This window comes from Spea bombifrons, chromosome 10 (assembly GCF_027358695.1).
Source record: "Spea bombifrons isolate aSpeBom1 chromosome 10, aSpeBom1.2.pri, whole genome shotgun sequence".
Lineage (NCBI taxonomy): Eukaryota > Metazoa > Chordata > Amphibia > Anura > Pelobatidae > Spea > Spea bombifrons.
This window is the reverse complement of record NC_071096.1, coordinates 10,260,438-10,282,980: the sequence shown is the minus strand read 5'-3', so window position 1 is coordinate 10,282,980 and position 22,543 is coordinate 10,260,438. Positions and strand designations below refer to the sequence as shown.

General features: G+C 36.9%; 1 protein-coding gene across 3 annotated transcripts in view; it reads right to left on the bottom strand.

Moving 5' to 3' along the window:
* Positions 1–736: 736 nt before the first annotated feature.
* Positions 737–22,543, bottom strand: part of SLC5A12 (solute carrier family 5 member 12) — a 152,735-nt gene continuing 130,928 nt past the window's right edge. Inside the window, exons 2-16 of one of the 3 annotated variants that reach the window (XM_053449170.1) lie at positions 15,455–15,855; positions 13,897–13,962; positions 13,149–13,200; positions 10,227–10,294; positions 9,608–9,762; positions 8,492–8,632; positions 7,438–7,567; positions 6,330–6,418; positions 5,916–6,028; positions 4,924–4,991; positions 3,207–3,293; positions 2,402–2,604; positions 1,713–1,816; positions 1,476–1,603; positions 737–1,008 (exon numbers count right to left, since the gene is read on the bottom strand). In XM_053449170.1, coding sequence (XP_053305145.1) covers positions 844–1,008; positions 1,476–1,603; positions 1,713–1,816; positions 2,402–2,604; positions 3,207–3,293; positions 4,924–4,991; positions 5,916–6,028; positions 6,330–6,418; positions 7,438–7,567; positions 8,492–8,632; positions 9,608–9,762; positions 10,227–10,294; positions 13,149–13,200; positions 13,897–13,962; positions 15,455–15,811 — 1,926 coding nt within the window. In that variant the 5' untranslated portion in view covers positions 15,812–15,855 and the 3' untranslated portion in view covers positions 737–843. Of the gene's footprint in view, positions 1,009–1,475; positions 1,604–1,712; positions 1,817–2,401; positions 2,605–3,206; positions 3,294–4,923; positions 4,992–5,915; positions 6,029–6,329; positions 6,419–7,437; positions 7,568–8,491; positions 8,633–9,607; positions 9,763–10,226; positions 10,295–13,148; positions 13,201–13,896; positions 13,963–15,454; positions 15,894–19,261; positions 19,688–22,543 lie in introns of those variants that run through there. The other 2 variants (XM_053449166.1, XM_053449167.1) reach the window with 2 other exon arrangements.

Genomic DNA, 22,543 nt, shown 5'->3' with positions numbered 1-22,543 from the left:
GGCAGCCCCAAAGGTAAATACAACACCGGACATGAAAGTATATCCTGGTGCTCCACCTGTTAAGGAGACATGATGCAGCAGGCTATGAAGTTTGTGGCGGCGCACCACATTCCTACAAAGTGTAAATTGGCAGGCTGAGGGGGGGTTAAGAGATCCCACTTGTTATCAATCCAATGAGCAGAAGCACACTGGGCAGTCTCATTGACCAAAAGAGTGATATGGCCTCAGATTAGTGGGTGGCACCCCCGCACTCATATATAAATATAACGTAAAATAATGTATTATTTAAAATATTTTTACAGAGTAAGTCAGTTGCCTAAAGGGTTCTACCTTATAAGCTAGGCATGGGGTTGGAATATTGATGGTTAAATCTCTATGGAGTTGGAAGAATATGGATAGAGATACGTGCCACACACCATTGCTCTACAAACCCAGCAATGACCGGTAGAACCCAAGACCTCCAGGGATCAGCACTAGAGCTCTAAGGTATGTTGATCATCATGGCAGTTTTTTTTTTTTTTTTTTTTAATGTTTAAAATTACGCTTGAAACCCTCGCAAAATGCCATGATGATTTTTGAATGATCAGTTAAAATCAAAAGGAATACAAAAAATCATGTAAGTTTGCAATCTCCTTTTCTTGAGCTATTAACAATTCATTAAGCTCTATATATAACTATTAAGCATTTTTCTTTACATCATAGTGGCGTATTAGATGAAGGGAGAATAAAAAATGGATAAATACTATACAGTTTAATGATACCATTTTCAAATACACCCTAAAAAGGAAGGGATTATATCCACATCCATACGTAGTGACTCCGTAAATTAATCAGAATTGTTATCTACATCTGAGATACTTTCTCTACATTTACATTTGTGTACGATTTCTCAGCTTCGTTATAACCGGGTGGAGGCTTCCTGGTAGAGTCCCTGTCATATCCATTTTCCGTGGGTACTTCTGTTACTGGTGTCATATTAATGTCTTTATGAAGAATATCTTTAGAATCCTATGAAGGGAACACATATTAAAAACAAATTAAATGTGATACAACTTTACATCTTTTCTTTTTTTGACTCAATAAAAGCAATAAGCTTCAACATCCGGGTGCAGTCCCGCTGACATTGGGGGGTGTTCCCGCTGCCATCAGTGGGCGTTCCCACCGACCTTAAATGGGGAAATGGGCAGGGAGTGGGGCGTATCCAGTCTCCGCTCCCACAACTATTATGCTAATATGGCAATATACATTTTTCTTACCATTTTTTGGTAGTGTGAAAGTGCTAGATTTTTGTTTTTTTTTAATTTCTAAGATGTTACGTTGCATTTGTTGTGTTAGGAACCTATGTTCGGCCATCAGAAGCATATAATAGTAACACTATTACTGAATAAACATGTATTTAAAAATCTGATCAGCTGGGACAGCTTGTGTAACTGAATTAAAGGCATGATCTAGTAGCTATAAACAGAAACACTTACAAAATCTTCTTCGGTATCATGAGGAACCCCACACCAACACATCTCTTTGTATTTATCAGACCAAAAGCAGAAAAGGTTGCAAATTGGTCTGATTAACAATGGCTTGATGTTCCGTCCATGCTCACGTCCTAAAGAAATTACATAAAATAACTTAAGAGGTTTTCTTTTTTTTTAAAGGAGCAGATAGAACCAGACAACATACCAAAAGTATTGAAATATCCATCAAACTTCTCATACCTGTTATAAAACTGATCAGAAGGCCAGCAATAATGCATGACAGGCAGCCCACCGCACTATAGTATAGGTAGGATATACTATACCAGTTATCGGCGAGAAGAGATCTATACAGAGAAAAACAGCATATGAAGTCAACACAATGTTCAACTTATGGAAACATGTAATAGCCTCAGTGATAGCCTTAAGACCAAGCACCATGCAGCTGCTTTTGTACTTTCTCATAGGAAACCAAATATTTCTAGCACCATGTTTTCTCAAAGGAACTGGAAACATATTCAACTAAATTTAAAATCATTACATCTTATATTATTGTTGAGGTCTATGTGTACAGGCTCTAAAAAAAGAGCTGTTGCTAGGTGATGCTATGTTGGCTTATAGTGATAAATCACCAGAACGTGTTCAGTCTGAACATTAATGTTAAATAAAGGCCAGATGGGTCCAAATCCACCACAACCATCGCAGTTTTCTGTAGCTCAGTCAATCAACCTACCTAGATGAAGATACTATTACTTTTTGTTGTCGTAGAGGAGAGGAAGGTAGCCATCAGTCAAGGTCTACACTACCTTCGATCTCAAGTGTAATGTTTCAAAAAGTAACAAATTATACCCACACTTTATGTATATCACTTATAAAGCAATTTCTCTTATTTAGTAAGATGTTCATGTTGGTAAAAATAATTTGGATTTTACCTTGATGGAGCTGTGGTTGGTAGAGTTGTTGGAAGATATGTTGATAGTAACTCTGTTGTATTAGATGTCACATTAGCTAATATGCATTCATCTGTCCTTAATTCAAGGGGAAATGTCTTGCTTGGTGGTGCAGGGTAAATAAATCCTCCAATTCCAACCCAAAATGACATGACGAATCCAGTTAAAAGGCCTCCAAGAGCACCCTACAACAAATATGAAGGATCAAGGGTCTTACAAAGTCTATGGGCAAAACACTTGGAACTATGAACTCGATGATGAATGTTTAAATAGTGTGCGTTGGTAAAAGGTTGTCAGTATATCTTAGAATTAAACATTTCCAACCTTGACAAAGTGGTTAAAAATTATATGGTGAAAGCCCGTAGTTGAATAAATGTGAAAAAACTAAAAGCTAAACTGGTTTTATGATTCACCAAATTATTTGTGGAAATATACATAGTTGGCTACCAATAGGCTGTGACATAAGAATATTCCTATGGAAACACCTATATACCTTTGAGTGACTTCAGGATTAACTAGCAGATATCATATCCTAGGGGCCTAGGCAGAAGTAGTACATTTTCCATGAGTGTTCTGGTCCATGCTAGGTGCCTATGGTGCTATATCACCTGCCAGCTCTTTACACATATGCCTAGATGGACTATTGACCACCAGTTCAGGTTGTTAATAGCTTAAGAAAAGCACTTCTATAGCCCCATCTAACCACCAGTCAGGTTGTGAGGTATGAAATAAATGTTATGTTCTACCAAGAAATAAGCATAGTTCTGACATGAGAAACATATTTTACCTTCCAGTTTGTACAAGGAAACAGAATACCCAGTGTAAATAACCCTAACATAGGTCCTCCGCACATCCCATGGATACTCAGAGCAGCCTGCAGAAAGAGCAATATATTTTATTAAAATGCCAAGGTTTAGACATTAATGGCTGTGTGTTGAGTTATTTTGAGGGGACAGCAAATTGACACTGCTATACAGGCTGTACACTCACTACTTTACATTGTAGCAGAGTATAATTTCTTCACTATTATCACATGATATATATATATATACCGTATTTGCTCGATTATAAGACGAGGTTTTTTTCAGAGCAAATGCTCTGAAAAATACCCCTCGTCTTATAATCGGGGTCGTCTTCTAATCAGACCTCAAATAGAGGTCTGATTAGGAGACTAAGATCCAGATCCCCCGCACCGCTGCAGGGGATCTGGATCCTCCTGTCGTCGCCCCCCCCACACACACACACACTTACCGGTGCTTCCGGAGGTGAAGTTGGCAGCGGGGGTTTGTATGCGTCCGTCGCAAATACCTTCCCCGACTGTCAGAGATCATTGTTCCAGAGTTCCTGATCTCTGACAGCCGGGGAAGGTATTTGCGACGGACGCATACAAACCCCCGCTGCCAACTCCACCTCCTTCCGGCTGCCGCGGAATGAGACGTCAACCCGCTGCCCCGGCAATACACCAGGAAATTGGAAGCACCGGTAAGTAAGTAAGTGTGTGTGTGTGTGTGTGTGTGTGTGTGTGTGTGTGTGTGTGTGTAGGGCATTTCTGGAATGCCTTACACCCCTATATGCCACTCTGGCACTTAGGGGGTTAAAAGGCATATTATGGGGCAGAGTGGCATATAGGGAGGTATAAGGCATTTCAGGAGGCAGAGTGGCGTTAAGGGGGCATTTAATAGTGCACTCTGCCTCCTGAAATGCCTTATACCTCCCTATATGCCACTCTGCCCCATAATATGCCTTTTAACCCCCTAAATGCCAGAGTGGCATATAGGGGTATAAGGCATTTCTGGAGGCAGAGTGCTCTATATAATGCCTTTTAACTCCCTTAATGCCACTCTGCCTCCTGGAATGCCTTATACCTCCCTATATGCCACTCTGCCCCATAATATGCATTTTAACCCCCTAAATGCCAGAATGGGATATAGGGGTATAAGGCATTTCTGGAGGCAGAGTGGCACATAGGGGGTCAAAAGGCATACCATGGGGCACAGTGGCATATAGAGGGTTAAAAGGCATATCATGGGCCACAGTGCCATATTGGTGTGGCAAGCCTGGGGGCAGATGTGCGTAACTGGGGGACAGGTTGGAAAATACAATAGAAAATATAAAAGAAATAAAAACAAAAAAAAAATATTTTTCTCAATCATAGCTTTTATTAAAAAAAATAGTTTACATGAATTAACATTTACTGGTAAAACTTTTTTCCTTTAGGGTCGTCTTATATTCAGGCTTTTTCTTTTTTTCCTAAGTTAATATTCAGATTTTGGGGGGTCGTCTTATAATCAGGGTCGTCTTATAATCGAGCAAATACGGTATATATATATTCACTCACATAATTACAAAAATATATTTATATTCATAGTTTGGTGACATTATTTTTCTATGATTATTTAAAACTACCACTTCCATCCCACTTTAACTTCTTTTCTTGATATCGAAGACTTATTCTATAATAAGCAGACCTCTTCTCGAGGTAAGGAAGATTAGGCCTCACTTACCTGAACAACCCCTCCCATAAAGGATGCAACCACAGCCATAACGGTGCACAGCACGCCAAACACTACACCTAGAGAAGCACACCAAATATTTCATACATATGAAAAGGCGATGGGACGTGACAATTCATACTTGACTAAAGCCATGCTGAACATTTGTCTTTCTGGGAATGGAAAGTTCCAAAGATGAAATACAATACTGAAGCGCTGTGTACATAGCATGTTTCTTTGTTTCTGAATTAGTTTAGCAGGCGGTGTCAATGTTACCATTATATTTTAACAAAATTATCAAAAACAGACCTCAGAAGGTTAAGGGGTTTATATTTATTTTTAATATTGGTATCTTAATAAACTTCCAACATGCCCTCTGATTGCTAAAGATCCATCCAATTAGAGCTACCAATTACTCTCTGTATTACCATATTGGGATCCATCCTCCCTTTCATATTGGGATTGGGATACAGCCTCCCTGTCATATTGGGATTGGGATAAAGCCTCCCTGTCATATTGGGATATAGCCTCTCTATCATATTGGGATTGGGATACCGCCTCCCTGTCATATTGGGATACAGCCTCCCTATCATATTGGGATACAGCCTCCCTATCATATTGGGATACAGCCTCCCTATCATATTGGAATACAGCCTCCCTATCATATTGGGATACAGCCTCCCTATCATATTGGGATTGGGATACAGCCTCCCTATCATATTAGGATTGGGATACAGCCTCCCTATCATATTGGGATACAGCCTCCCTATCATATTGGGATTGGGATACAGCCTCCCTATCATATTGGGATACAGCCTCCCTGTCATATTGGGATTGGGATACAGCCTCCCTATCATATTGGGATACAGCCTCCCTATTATATTGGGATTCAGTCTCCCTATTAGAACTCTGATGAAGGACATCTGATTTTGGATTTGTATTGGAATGTTGAGTCAGTTAGTCTGCAATCTAATCATCAAATAATATTTAATACAGCTACTCACATAATCCTTTGCTAATCCAAGTACTTTTCTTATCACTGATGTTTTTGAAAATGTTCTTCACGATGTCTTCGTAGGTAACGGTTGCAAGAGCGTTAATGCTGGCAGCAACTGTACTGTAAATTACATAAGAAACACAGGTGGTTGGGTAAACCTACCATTATCATTTATAAAGGGCCCATGCCAGATACAACTGGGCTCGGCAATATCATAGCTACACTTTTTTCCAATCAAACTGCTGCTGTTGAAGCATTTCCTTGGACATATCTCATGCCTACCAAAATAATTCCCTTGATGATGGATCTCAAATGTTCCTTGTCAATATATTAGTTGCATATTGATGCTAAAGGACTCAAATCCGTACACAAAGACAGTAAGAATTAATTGTTACTAAAGTTTGCAAAAATAAATAATTACCTCAAGGTTCCACTGAAAGCACAAGCGACAAACAGCCCGGGGAGTCCGGGCAGTGACGAAAATATGGTCATAACAAAATATGGCATCATCTAAGAAATAACATAGAAATGTCCATATTACAAGCTAATTCAAGGAAATAGTTTACTTCATTTTGGTTATTGTAATGGTACTTTCTTTCTACATATTAAGAGATTTTATTTTCCTCGGGTATATTTAAAGAGTAATTAAACTTTGTTTTTAACACTTAAAACAATGTCTTTGCAGAAGGTAAGGAGAGCGAGAGAGTGAGAGAGCTTAAGGGACCAATTGAGTCGCTCGTGCAGACTTTTAAAATCATAACGCAGCAACTTGTCAGAACAGGGAGACCAGTGGTCTCTGCCAATCAGTTAAATGTCCATACAAGCAACTTTATTGGTCGTTCGTACGGACATTTAACTGATAGAGCAGGGAGAGCAGTAGTCTCTCCCGGGCCAAGTTACGGCACCAGAAGTTTAAAAGTCTGTACGAGCGACTCTACAGACATTTAAACTCCTGGCGCCAGAGCTGCTGCGGTACGCGTTAACCCCATATTAACCCCTTATAAAAAAAACGAAAAACACTGAGAAAAAACAAACACGAAGAATGTCCACGAATATTCGCCCGAAGAGAAGACAGGAACGGGCGAATATTTGCGGAATATGAAGATTTTTTTTGGACGAAGACGAGCACGAAGAGCCCCCTGGTGCCCAAGTCTAATAGAAAATATAAATGTGGCTTTTGTTTAGGCTCTAAGCAAGTGTTAGGCAAGTTTATTTGAACAATAAATGATGTTAAGTCGTTTCAGGAAATGCTGGGCTTGCTATTAAGTCCAAGGTTGTGCAGTGGGAATGTTAGATGATAACAGCATTGATGATATCTATATATATCTTTATAAAGCATTGTTATCTCTTGTTACGTCATCAAGGATTCTTTACAGGTCATGGGAATTTGACAGGGCTAATGGATCTAACCGCCACAGGGGCACAGTCTTGCCTCAACAAATAGGAAAGGTTAATTTACATTCCTATTGTATGGTGCAGAATTGTTAAACTTATTAGTGCTTTTATGAAAAATAACGCTGAATACCCACCTGATCTGGTGCTGAAATAAAACCTGCAGTCCAAGGATCGCAGCCTTGAAAGTGTGCATACATGACCAATCCGGAGAATACGGCACACACTAAGATTATCCACAGACCAACCAAGTTAAGATATAGGGCTCTGGAAAAAATAGTTAAAAGTCAGTGTATGATGGTTAAATCCTAACCCAACCTTTAAGAAGTCTGCCTGAACCAATCAACAACAATCAGTGACTTATAGAGGAGAGATAACTTAATGAGGATGAATGCAGATCCTAAGAACAGAAAGTTAAGATTGCTGCTCATGTGGTTTTATTATATATATATATATATCATGGAACTATATATAGTAGACTTTGGTAACAGTATAAGCCTTAAGCACTCGGCTACTTTAAACTATTGCTTGACATTTTAGAAGCTGTGGTCTACAATTCTGATCATTACAATTTAGACATATTTTTTCATTCCCTGAGAATTTTAGACTGAATTCAAAATTCATAAGTTAATTTCCTGATAAGAGCTTTTCTGACATAGAAAAACACAAACACAAACTCAAAAAAAGTCACCAAAGGGTGGAATAAAGAATGAAGTGGAGTCTATGAAAGTAGCAAGTAAGAAAAAGCGGCAGCAGATAAATACATAGTTATAAAACAATTATTATCAGTATTCAATATTCATGTTCATCACTTTAAACATAATTACTATTGCATTATTTATGGCACTCAGCTAGAAAAAAAGAAGCAATGCCAAAGTTCTTTTCTTAAGGAAGAGATGAAAATGATCTGCTATCTTATGCTGTAGGATTTAATATTACCAAGGGCCACACACTGCGTCAGCTGATTTTATGGTGTTTTGTATTTGTATGTTATGTGATATTTTAAAGCAGAGCATAAGTGTTAATTATTATCTTGGGTAATAATATAGAAATAGGTTAAATTTAAGAGGCCCCCTTTTCTTTCAAGTGCTTATGAACTAGGATCATAAGATATAAGACTAATTCTACAACTTAAGTAGGATGTCGACATCATGAACTTTTTCTTCTAAAACAAGATTGATAAAAACGTACAGTTTTGCGTGTTTTTCTGTTTTGCAGGATATGCATCTTTGGACCGTTGACTGATTTACTCCGTAAATTCCTAGCCAAGTAAAGGTGCCACCCACTGCAATTGTCCAAAATGTGTGTCGCTGCAAAGGATCAGGACTGAAGCTTTAAAAACAAAAAAGTAAAAACAAAAGTCAAACAAATGTATCAATTAAATGTAGTATTCTATATAAACAAGAAAAGTAGCCAAAGCAAAAACGATGGATCTCTGAAATGACAGGCACTGACTATTACTGACGGGTGACTGCATTGTCAGTTTAGAAGGACCTTGACATCATCTGTTTATATTTGGGCTCTTGCTGTTTCTTACAGCTATGTCATGAATTTAGTTGGATCATTTTTAGGGTTACATAGTTCATAAGGTTAAAAAAAGACCTAAGTCCATCAAGTTCAACCCTTCTACCTAACCTTCCTATTCTTGGTCCAAAAGAAGGCAAAAAAACCCCTAATTAAGCTACTTCGAATTCTGCCATCAGGGGGGAAAAAAAATCCTTCTTGACTGCAAAAAGCAATCGGATTTCTTCTTGGATCAATGGGTTCTATTTCCAATTTGACCATGTTTACCATAAATTCTTTGGAGAACAAAACTCAAACATTTTTGTACCTCCCTCTCTATGTAATAAATATTTTCTTTGCATTGAATAAAAAAAAGTTCTTAATTGTGTAACTGATACAACTCTTTTCATTTGATTGATTGAATCGCTGTGGCCTTCCTTCAGAATTCCTCTGTTAAATTTCAGTATTCATATTCGGGTAGCATTCAGGAATTCTTGGCTTGTAAGGTTAACAGTCTAATTACATTTAGTTTTCAGTGAAATGTCTAAAGATGTGAACACTAGCGAAGGTCAGAATGTTGTGAAAAGCTTATGGAAGCTCTAGGTGAAGCTTTAGTAAAACCCCAAGTCTGTGACCAATTCTAACCCTTCCATTAGAAGGGATGAGTGATTTCTCCCTAAAACCAGAAGTGGATAACTCAAGGAGAACGTTTACACCTGGAATAAAAAATCTTTTTTTTCTGTATGCTTCTCCCACATTCCAATTTCAATAGATAGAACCTACAAACATTCCCCTTTGACTTACTCTAATATATCCAGACGTGATCCATTCATGGCTGTCTCCCAAATCTTAGTAGGTCCCCCATTTTGGATTGTCCCTTCAATAAGGACAGATAAAAATCCAATGACCATAACGACCATCTGGAATGCATCGGTCCACACAACAGCCTTCAAACCTCCCTAAACAGAAATGAAAGCAGATAATCATGAACGAACAGCTGCATATTGGCGTTATATTATAAATAACTGCTGCATCTTTCACATAGGTGTATAATGTTAATTACCGGATTACATATACGTTAAAGAAATACTAAAACGCTGGCAGGTTTCTAAGCTGAAAACCCTGAACTAGCAGAAAAATCAAGACAACACTTTTATTTTCTACCAAACATCTTATAGAGGGTCCATTTAACTGATTAATTTGTTTTCTGTAAAACATTTATGGACCCAAAGTTTCTTATTTTACTTGCTACATAAATGATATTTCTTCAAAGTTTGCTAATGTTCTATTTACGGAATTTGATGGTGCTATATAAAACAATAAATAATAATAATAATAATAATAATAATAATAATAATAATGGAATACTCTAGAAGAGTACAACTGGTGCGGTAGAGTAAATGTGCAGCTGATCAACACTTACCAAGGTACAGTAGAAAGTGCATACGATACCAGTGGCAAATACAGATCCCCACAGATTAAATCCAGTTACTGCAAATAAAAAAAAACATTAAAACTTACAGATATAGTATTCATGGGGCAGAACTATGTATCATCCACTATGTTAATTTGCTGTTGACATTGCTGGTATACATTCTCCTGTCTTCTTTTCTTGTTAGAACGTTGTCTAATCAACATGACTAAAGGTATCTTTTTAGTTAAAATATTCTTTAAATATTAAAATATTTAAATATTTTTATATTTAAAGAATAAAATATTTAAAGAATAAAATATTTAAAATAGTGGGAGTCCTTCATTTTAAATAGTGTGTTTAGAGGTGTAGTATAACCTCACATATATTATAATATGTGACAAATATACTTAAGCAAATGTAATTTCTAAACATAGTTTCTGCATTTTAGACACACATTCAGAGACGGAGGAAAATAAGTTCCTGTGGCTTTCTAAAAAGTGTCTCTTCATACCTCCTGTAGTTATAAGAAGATGAACGAGGCATGTGGAAGAATAATGTTTAGAATTACTATATTATTAACAAATTTAATGTGTAAACACAGTTCCTAGAGAAGACCTTTAAAAGTGATTCACTCACACTTCTAATAAATCATTGCAAAGCTGTGGTCATTTGAAGGAAAATTATCAAGGAGACGGAATATTCCTTTGGATTTATGATGACTGCCAGCTGCTATAAGAATTTCAATGCAATCTCTTTTTGTAGAACACCCAAGACATTCCATCCATGAGAAGGCCTAAGACAGACCTTTGGAAGCCACATTGAACACCGACCGTGGTCCAACATGGTCTCTATTCCTCCAACTGATGGTAACGTTAGTTTGAACTGTATAGGAAACCTGGGTTTTATTACCCCAAGATTAAAAGATTGTAGTTCACTTAGATTTTTGTTTTGTTTTTTACAATTTGGGCTTTGGAGGTCAATGATCTGGCACATTGTAATATTATTTTTATCTAACACATATCTGTAATACATTACTTAGCAAGGTTAAACTCAGCTAGACATTTTACGATGTTTTCATAGGTAAATGCCAAACAAGGCTCACGCATGCAATTATATGTCATATCTTAACATAAAATAATTGTTGCTTGTGTGTAATTGCATAACGGTCAAAATTTGTGTCTCAGAGAAACAGTTCCAGAAAATCAACCTTATGAAACTCCTTTGCTTCATTGTTCATTATGAAGAGCCAACACTGGCAGGTTTCTCCCACAAGAACGACTGAGCTGGCCCCGTATATTGTATAATTCAATATCTAAGGAGAATTCTCACTGATTTAACTATACATTATACAGGACCAATGAAGACCTTCCTACAGCAGAGGCTCACTGGTGTTGACCCTTCATAACATATAGTGAAGTGAGGAAGTCAACAAACATTTTTTATATTTATTTTAATATTATTTAACTAATATCCTGACAAAGTGAATTTTTTAACGTTACATTTAGTAATAATTTTATATTTTAACATTCACAATGGCCAACTGATGACAAATATAACTATGGCAGTAAATAGAAACTCTGAATGTGTGTGGAGAACCCACTATTGCTACTAAAACATTCTTGGAAGAAGTCATAATGCGCCATCATGGGTCACAATCACAACTGCACCACGAGTAACAGTCAAGAACAACAAAATATTTCCAGGAAATAAAATTATTTGAAACACTTTTGTGTAACTGCACCGGAGTTTCCTGTATTTTCACTAAGCATCCCCAAAACTTTACATTAATCTATAGAATACCTAAAGGTTCTTCTTGGGTGCAGCAATAATTGCTTATAGAATTAGCGATGGACGCGACACTTGGACCTGAACAACCGTTCCAATCATAAATATTGAATATTCCTCTTATTGAGCAGATAGACTCCTTGGGACTAAACATCTTTTCACCGAGCTATAATTCATATGGACTTTTGTGGTTCTCTTCACATTTTAAGAAAGTGCCGGAGTGTTATGGATTATAGTGATCTTGCTCCATCACACACTTATTTTCATGTTGTTTCCAGTACTCATAATATCACAAGCTATGAGTGTTTTATTTTCACTGGTATCCTTGGTTTCACCTGTTTCAACATTATTAGTGTTGTATAGGTATACAACTTACTGTAAATATTTAAATGGATTTGAGTTAAAGTTATAACCCTATCGTAAAAATGCTTGGGTTGTTTAGTCTGTCTATTGTAGGTAATTCTGAACATGAAGTTTGTCCTCCACTATACTTTGGTTAAATAAGTGCAATTATGTGTATAATGTAACATGTTACTGTTTGGGCTGTAATGCATCAAATTCCCTTTTATTGCATGTCACAGAGGTTGAAAACCTAAGTAATGGTGAACTTGTAGTTGATTCTTTAACTAGTAACATAATACATTTTTCACAACATAAACAAAGTTTCAAGATTGTCTCCCTGTTACAATCTTACCACATGGGGGTTATGTATAGAGGGGTCGGAACCTCATATTAGGGGCAATTCACAATTAGGTATAAAAGGAACTGCCACCAGTGACATATTTACTAGCTGCCACCTCTGCACTACCACAAAGTGCCAGGATATGATGTCATAGCCCGGTGCTCCGCCTTTTAAGGAATGCGCGGTGCATCATTATCGACCCTGAGTTTTAATGAGGGTCTGGGCTAACGGCTGTCCCTAACAAGTTTCCCTTTCAAGAAAAGCCGAGTTGGTTATTCAGCTTATTAGTTACACTGGGAATTTCCATCTAGGCAGCGTTATAGTACGAACGTAGCCCTTTGTCAATAATCCCTTTGAACTCAGTGAAAGCACTTTTTGCATATAATATGTTCTGAAATATTTGTTTGCACATTGAATTTACTAATATGTTAAAAGAGTCATCTGTTTTTCAATCAAAAACATACCTTGATTCAGCGCTAGCGCGGGTGCGTAGACTACGACTCCTGTGTACAGTATCTGGGGATCAAAATTTGCGGAGAATAATATGTAGGGAAACAGAAACTTTGAAGTCTATAAATAAATGTTCAACATAAAAAATAAACATGTTTTGACAAAAATGTCATCATTCTTTGGAGTACTTGTGGTTTTAAGTCTATTGTGGTGCAAATTGTGGTTTGCCTGATGTCTTGCTTTGCTAACCCTGGAGCAGATGAATGGGTAGCCCCAAGTATTGTCTCCATCCAATTCCAACCACATACTATTTATGTTTCATAATATATACCTCTCCCATTGGGTTATTTTTCACTTTTCCTAAAAATCAGTTAATAGATCAGTTGTCCAAAGCATATCCTTGAAGCTGCACCCGTCTAGCGATTGGGAGTCTAGATTTCTGCTAAGTGAATATCAAGTGCACCATTAACCACCACAGAGGCGTCAGAATGATAGAATATAGGCGTCAGAATATAGAATAACCACACTTGAAATTGGATTTTAATTAACAGGACATTTTCATGATGATATACTGCTTTAATTATTTTCTCTGTGCCTAATTCATTTCCTTCTCCCGTAAGGTCTGTATGAAAATATGAGACAGAAAGGAAGAGACAAGGAATTTGAAAGCGCCTGGATGGCCTTGGGTGTCTGGTTCCATCAATGAACGTTTGCACTGCTTGTTAGAACGTTAGAAAATAACCCATTTACAAAGATACTTACAGTTTGTATGATGTACATAATTGTAGCAGCATATCGGACAACTCTGCTGAACCGTAGTTCCAAATACTAGAGGGAAAAAAGGAAGAAAAGATAGAATTATAATTAGTCAAATTTGGCTTAAAAAAAGGCTAAAGCTTCCCCACTAAAGCAACGTCATCTTTAGTGGATTTATATACTATATATATATATATATATATATATATATATATATATATATATATATATATATATAGTTCACAGTATAACTCATCCAAAACTTTTTCTTATCTACTGTTTGCTGAGGCAAGGGGTTGTTCTACTCTTGATCAGGCCTATAAATCACATGACCACAGCTAGACATTCAACCTTGATTCTATCGATCTTTTTTTGAATGATATGCTCAAGTGGGTGCTTTACGAGCAGGAAGCTGTTGTGCAACTTAGAAGGAAATAAAGTTGAATAAAAATGGCTTCTTGATTTAAAAAAAAAAAACCAATTACAATCATCTTTAGCTCTGCGGTGTGACTGACTAGAATTTTACAAGCTTGTCCGTCATCTTGCACTTAATATTTTAATAAGGTTTTAAAAATTTTAAAATATAGGGAGCAGACCAGTGTTCCAACCATGCATCCTTTGTAGCCCCTTTAATGTGTGTCAATTTGAACTGCTCACTCGTGTACCAGTAATGACATCATTGGTGGCATGAGGATATGATGTCAGGGTTGACATTATACGCAAACTGCAGGAAAGAAAAACATCTCTTTACAAGTGAGGATGGGATGTCATAACAGACAAAAGTGTCAGCCTACAGGGAACAAAAAGGTCTAACTTCCTCTGCCAGAAGATCTTGTACAGCAAAGGGGTAAATATTGGTCCAGCTATGAGATTTCAGAGGAGGTCCATAAAGCTCCCCCACCCACCTCAGTCAATCATTTGGCTACTGTTTGAGCCAAGTAAATGTTGAGAGCTTCTGTAAACTTGGGCTGACAAATCATATCATATGTAAACTTCCGAGATCACCACAATAAGTAAGGAAAACTAATAACTTACAGGGAAGAGCGGTAAATGTGGATATAACCTACACATTATACCATAATGTTGGGATCCTGTGACAATTTGCAACATAAAATATCACTCAAACATTAAGATAGATGTCCGTGGATTGCTGCTATTATTGTAATACAAAGAACAACCACCTGCCCAATCAATTGCTCCAGTCTTGCCTTAATAAATATTGAATTGACCTTTTTTTCCTTCAACAATCTGTTTTTAGATGTTTTCTGAAACTTGCCTTCTATGACAGGCTTTCATTTATATAAATCTTTATTGTAGATCACCCTATACTTGTATGTTATATTTTAGGATAGTTGTTGTAATATATTACAGACAAGCCATCTTCTTGTTATTTGGAACAGGTTTAGAAATGTAATGTAATGTGTGACTAGGAGAAATGAAAAATATTTGTACTGTGAGATGAAAGGAATACGGTTTCTATGATCTGCATTTATAATTATATTTACTCCTTTACATGATTTTAGCAAAAAAAAAACAAAAAAAAAACAAAGTGGCTAATACCTACCTCATAGGTGCTGGTGATACCCGATCTGTAAAATACTGGTATAAAGAGCTCAGCAGAAAATGTTATTACAAATGTATAGGCAATAATAAAATATAGATAGTATGCTCCAAAGCGAACAACTTCTGATGGGGTTCCCAACACTGTAATAGCAGACATAAAACTGGCTGTCAATGAAAGAGCCACGGGTCCACATGTCATCTGCCTTCCGCCTACTAGGAATTCATTAGATGTTTTCTTCTTTCTCTCTTTAATTGCAAAGAATACTCCGATTCCAGCAGATACTACTAAGAGTGCAGCAAATACCACATAGTCCCATTCTTTAAAGCCTTTGATCTCAGGAGCTACAAAGTTTGACATATTTCAAGCTTTGATGCTCTGGGTTTATTATTATTATTCTCTTTCTCGAAAAATAATCAATCAAAAATATTCATTACACTAAAAAAAAAAAAAAACTTGGAAAAAGGTTTAACAACAATGCTAAGATTCGTAACTTAAAAAAAAGGTAGATAAATATTTAGCTTGTAAGCACACGGCCGTAGGTGCCTGATGTGCGAAAGAACATTTTGGTGGGTTATGACAACATAAATCATGTCTACGGCAGTTCAGGTGAGCCTACTAGATAAAAACTAACCAATCACATTACTCGGTCATTTGTTTTATTATTTAGTTAAACATTACTCGCGTTCACTGAAATAACCCATAATGCTTTAAATGGTCATTATGTGTTATAAACCTGGCTTGTAACAACAGCAAAAGGAAAGTGAATTGGTCTCTGGACCGTACGTCTAACTGAGCTGATTTCTATCTGTACTGATGCAGGGGCAGCAGAGCAGTAACTAAGTGTGAGTACGAGGAGCTGTTAAGGGTACCGCAAAGAGTGCAGACTCTACTGTCTTCTCTCTGAAATTAACACTTTTGTAACTAAATGCAGTATTAGGAACATTTGGCTTGATTCAATAAAGTGCCTAAAATCTAGCCTAATGGACGAAAAAGACAAAAAATATATACTCACTAATAAGTAATTCAACCATGGACCATAGCCAGCTAACTGCTAACGGTTCCAACTCACGTACCCATTTATCAAAATTAACATAGAATTTACACATAGCAAAATTAAAATTACCACTTGCCTAAGTACATCACAACAAACTTCTGGGCAGCCAATTGGGATCAAAGTGGTGGAACAATTACGTTCAAATAATCTAAAGTTACAGGAAATAAAATTAGTGAACTTGAAAGTAACTAAAGCTGAAATAAAACCTTTACATATATATTTAAAATTGTATACATTAACATCATATATATTTTATAAATACAAAAGGACCACTGATTTGCAGGATAGAAAATGTTTGGGAAAGTCTAAGGGAACTCAATCTCTATAACCTGGGCAGCCATCTTGGGGGCCCCATGCCCCTCCCATTAACCCACCCATGTCCCTCCCACTGTCCCACCCATTACCCCACCTAAGATCCTCCCATAAGAGAAATGGGGCACCTACGTATGTAGGCCAGAGCCCAGCTCAATCAAGGTACTTACACACAATGTCTGAATGCCGGAAAATTATACCTTGACTCAGTGGCAGTTGGGACTCTCCCGCCAAGCAAAGGGCCTGGCTTCTCTGCTGTCCCAGGTACATTTGTACTGGTTGCACCCTGCCGGAAGGTGACCATGTGTATAACTCGGAGCAAGGAAGAGAAAGAGGAGATGTGACAGAAACAGTAAAATACTTAAAAGGATTTAACAAAGTAGATGAGGGATAAGTCTATGGTTCTATGTTTCTATGCTTGCCAAACAAGTAGAATTATGACGATTCAATTGTGAGGCTTTCATGTCAGAATTCTGTCAATCTTCATGTAAAGCAAAAGATGGCTACAGCAATGAAGACAGAGAGAATTCTAACATAAAGCACTGGAAAGGGAAAGTCCTCTTTACATAGATACACTGTAAAAACTACCCGGACATCCTGGAGGAATCCTACAGAGGAAAAAATAAAATTTAATCTTAAGCGATTTCTTTGCCTAACATACTAGAGAGTAGACTTGGGCGCCGGCCAACTCTTCGTGTTGGCAAAATTCTTCGTATTCCATGAATATTCGCCCGTTACTGTGTTCGGTTTGGGCGAATATTCGTGTACATTCTTCGTGTTCATTTTTTCTTCGTTTTTTTTGTAGATAGGGTTAATATGGGGTTAACGCAGTACGCACTACACAGCAGCTTTGGCACCAGGATTTTAATTGTCCGTACGAGCAACTCTATTGGTCGCCGGCAGGGGCCTCCTCTGCCATAAACTAATGAAGTTCTCACGACTGATGGCGAACCTACGGATTTCTGCTCCCATTAGCCCCTGCGATGCTGCGTAGATAAGGTAGGCTAGATGGGGAAGGGGCCAGGGAGATTTGTAAACAAAGACAAACACGAACATAAAGATTCTTCGTGTTGTGTGTCTTCGTATGCATTTTTCCGCCGCCATGTTCAGTATTCGGGCTGAACAATGAAAACCCACCCTTCGTGTTCGTTTTCATGTTCCCCCAAATACAAATGCACAAGTCTACTAGAGAGTGCAATTAATGAAATAGAACAGGACATTTAAATGTCTTTATATATAGCGGTTTAAGAGAGGAAGGAGTGTTTGAAAATTCTGCCCAAGGTGCACAGTTTAGTTCACTGTTGACCCGTTTATTTTTTTTTGTTTTACAAATCATATCATATCTTTACCTTCATACAGAGAACACTAAAATAACCTCTATTTTCCATACCATCAACTGAAAAGATAAGACTACAATAAATCCGTGATGTGTGTGTGTTGTGCTTTTAGCTGTGTAGGCATATTTTTAACAAGAAAAGAAAAATAATCTACAAGATGAACTAAGGTTAGCCCACAATGTGAATGTATAGGTTTTACACTCAAAAAGACACAATGTTTGCATTATTCCAAAAGGAATATAATTATATTTAATGTTTAAATTTGAACACAATATTTTATCAAAGGAATGCTAGTCTTTGACAAACAACATTTACTAAAAAATACTAAACTAGATCAAAAGTTTGTCAATTCACAAAAAATACACATGCCATTGAATGCTGTCACGTTTTAAATTTTGAATCTTTCAAAATAAATTTTAGAGCTAATTATTTTTCTTTACAAGTTTTGGGTCAACACTCCTGTTCTAGAGTAATTGAGATGAGTTGGAATTGTTAATACACGGCTGGTCGCACGCTGCGTCAGCCAGCAGCTCCCCCGGCACATACAGTCTCTCACGAAAGTGAGTACACCCCTCACATTTTTGTAAATATATTTTATTATATCTTTTCATGTGACAACACTGAAGAAATGACACTCTGCTACAATGTAAAGTAGTGTACAGCCTGTATAACAGTGTACATTTGCTGTCCCCTCAAAATAACTCAACACACAGCCATTAATGTCTAAACCTTGGCAACAAAAGTGAGTACACCCCTAAGTGGAAATGTCCAAACTGGGCCCAAAGTGTCAATATTTTGTGTGGCCACCATTATGTTCCAGCACTGCCTTAACCCTCTTGGGCATGGAGTTCACCAGAGCTTCACAGGTTGCCACTGGAGTCCTCTTCCACAAAAACGTAAGGGGGGGGGATCTCTTTTGTGAGATACTGTAAGAAGTACATTACAAAAAACTTGCTTGTGGATATAAAGAAACTAAGAAAAGAGGTGAAACCAAAGAAACAAAATTTTAGAAAAACAGTATAAAGCAAAAGTACTATAACAATCCAAGTAGCACTTTCTTTACGTCTTATTAATATCATAATTCGAGTAACCAGACATTCTTACCTCATATGTGCTGGTAATCCCAGACTTGTAGAAGACCGGTACAAAAAGTTCTGCCGTCAAAATTACAACAAACGTATAAGCAATGAAAAACAGACTAAATGAAGCTCCAAAACGATAGACTTCAGAAGGTGCCCCAAGAACAGTCACAGCTGACATGAAGCTGGCTGTAAGCGACAATGCCACAGGTCCACATGTCAACTGCTTGCCACCAACCAGAAAATCCGCGGAGGTTGTCTTGTTACGTTCTTTTATTGCAAAAAATATACCAATTCCTGCCGATATGAAAAAAAGGGCGGCAAACACAACATAGTCCCAAGATATGAATGTATTTATTGGTGGAATTTCAAATTGAGACATTCTGCTATCAAATTCCAATTCCAGTAAATGAAAAGAAATCTAATGAGGATATCTTCACTTGGTTGTGCATGTAGTGTCCATTTGCACGAGGGAGAAAAAAAATACCTTTTTATGTGATTTTTAGGTTGGGTTAACCATTAAAATTAATTTGGTTACTCAGCATTTCTAAATTAAAGCCAAGGGATGAAGTGAGGTTGTAGCAGAAAATATCTATTAAATATTTACCGAAAATAAATGTATTTTTTTGTGTGCACCGGTAAATATAAAATCTTATTTGTGAGAGACAAATAGTGTTTTTGAAGGTTGAATCTAATGAGGGCCACAGACATCATTAGTTGGGTAATACCTTAGTCCTTAGTTATTAAAATACAATTTAATTCTTTGGAGTACATATTTGTTATTGACAAACTATGGCTGTATAAGAATTACTGAGGCCACAGCATGTTACCCCAGATCTAAACAATGAAACAGAACAAAGAAGTAGTAAGAAAATTGAATCTCAGGGGCTTACTGTTCCTAAAGACTTCACTTTCACTACTGGACTACAAAAACAGTTGAGTGGACTACGAAGAAAAAGAGTAGGGTCAGGTTTATAAAAGGGAAATTGTGTAGAAGATCACCATCTAACCCAGGTCCAGACTGGCACACTGGCATACACACCCGGTCTGCTGTAGAGTGCAGCCACCGGCTGAATGTCTGCCCATAATGTAGGGTCTATCATATCCAGCTGTCTGTCATGCCAATGTCATTAGGCGGCCACTGGCCCTAAAGTGCCTGGGACACCTCTTTATCCCCAGTCCGGCCCTGATCTTAACCACTGTTCTACTACCTCTTCTTTGCAGTTGTCCATTATTATTTGTTATTCTCTACCGTCTACAATCTCTTCAACTTATTTTAACTTCAATTTCAGTCTCTGGACCTTTTCTAAAACTTGTTGACACTACTGAATGCACATTCATTACTATTATAAAACTTAAGATACAATGCATTTATGAAAGAATCCATTAAGCTTTATATATTGCTATTACAGATAGACTTTCAACCCATCAGCACCTTATTTTGCTGTCATATGAATACAAGATATAAATAAATAGTATCCCCCATAAAAATATGATCGAGACAGACTTCAATATTATGAAAGAGTGATTCCTATGCAAGATATGAATATGGAAAAGCTGTATAAGAATTGTAAAAGGTCTTCAGCAAGATGAGTGGAACTATACTATGAAAGATTAAACATATTTTGTTTCATATATAAGAAACTAGATTAAGTTGTCTATTCTCCCATTTTTTCTTTGAGTGCACAGACAGTTAATGATTTTATTAGACACTGATGCAGATAACTGCTGTAGCTAATAATCACCAGTTTAGTGCAATAAATAACAGACTTTGGAAAAAAAATAGAAAAAAAATCAGCATCTACCCTTAAAAAAAACATCTATCTGCTCCACTATGTCAAAGTACCCCAAGTTTGGTCTATCTAACTCTTAATGGCTATATTGCTTACTAAGGAGCTGAATCAATGGGACTGAACTATATTTTCCCCTAAACGAGACTCCCAACCAATTTAAAACCTTCTCTGGACACCATTAATGAGACAACCGTGTGGCAGGAGGAGCTGCTAAACCCTAAAGTTTTGTCAGAACCTACAAATATGCACAACAACAACAACAACAACAACAACAACAACAACAACAAAAACTAGAAGAGCACAGCTTACAAAAACAGTATACTTAATCTTATATCATGTCAAATCGACTATTTATAAACATGCAGTATATTTGATAATTGACCCCAGAAGGACCCAAAGATGCTTTTGGTGTAATATGAATATAAGATGCTTTTTTTTAAAGTATTTTAATAAATAATTATGTATGTATATTACAAACTAATGGGAATTTGTATTCTCTCTCTCTGGCTTTTTCTAATTCTTGTTATGCCTTTCATATACCATAGAGATGATCTAAAATGCATGAGTGTCAACTTGGTTGTGTATTTATATGTAGTGTATTTATATCATTTTTTAGCTATACCTTCTGTACTGTTATGGTGCGTTTATCATTTTATCAACATGTAAGTAGAGTAAATACGCTTAAAAGTGCATTAGGCATTATTAAAGCCCGTTTGCCTAGCCATAGGTAGTGGACATTAAACACTTTTCTAGTCAGTATTTATTTCTGCTTAAACAGGATAAAGTGAGACTAAATAATTTTGGGTCAAAATATGCCTTTGATGACTATGGGACACATCTGGTTGAATAGATTCAGTTAAAGCTTAAAATGAATTCTCCCATCAGCAAAGTGTCTGAACTCTGATCTTTCTTAATGCTAAACTTCTACATGATGATTAACAAAATAACCTGAGTTAGATGACAAAAAAAAAGTGTTTACAAGGAAAATTACAACTAAGGCCAAGAGGTTAAGTTTGGCAGGAATTCTAGTAAGCCCTAATTGAGTTGTACATACTGTCCATTTTGTTTCCCTGAAAGTAGCCTAATACTGAAGATTTGTAGAACGACCTATAACTGAACACAAGATAGATGTCATTTTTTAGTATCAATCTCTGCTAGCCAACGTCACTTCATAGATATCTCTGTGTGGTCATCTTACCGGTACCAGGATAAGATCAGCTGTCTAAGATCAGCGGTTAATATTTTTCATAGTACTCGAATTGCTGGAAAACAGCAACCTAGGTAGTTGGCATAAAGTTCTCTCTCTGATCATTGTAGCCAGAGTCATTGATTAATAAGCATAGCTTCAAGCCAAAGCTGAGGCTAGTTCATGAAAAGCATGTCCATCCAGAAGAACATACTAACCAATTGTTTCCTTTTTCAAGTTATTTATAATTATATTATATAAAAACCCTCATAAGCACTCCTTCTACACACCTATCTCCCTATCTCTATATAGGAGGTCTTATTGTTGG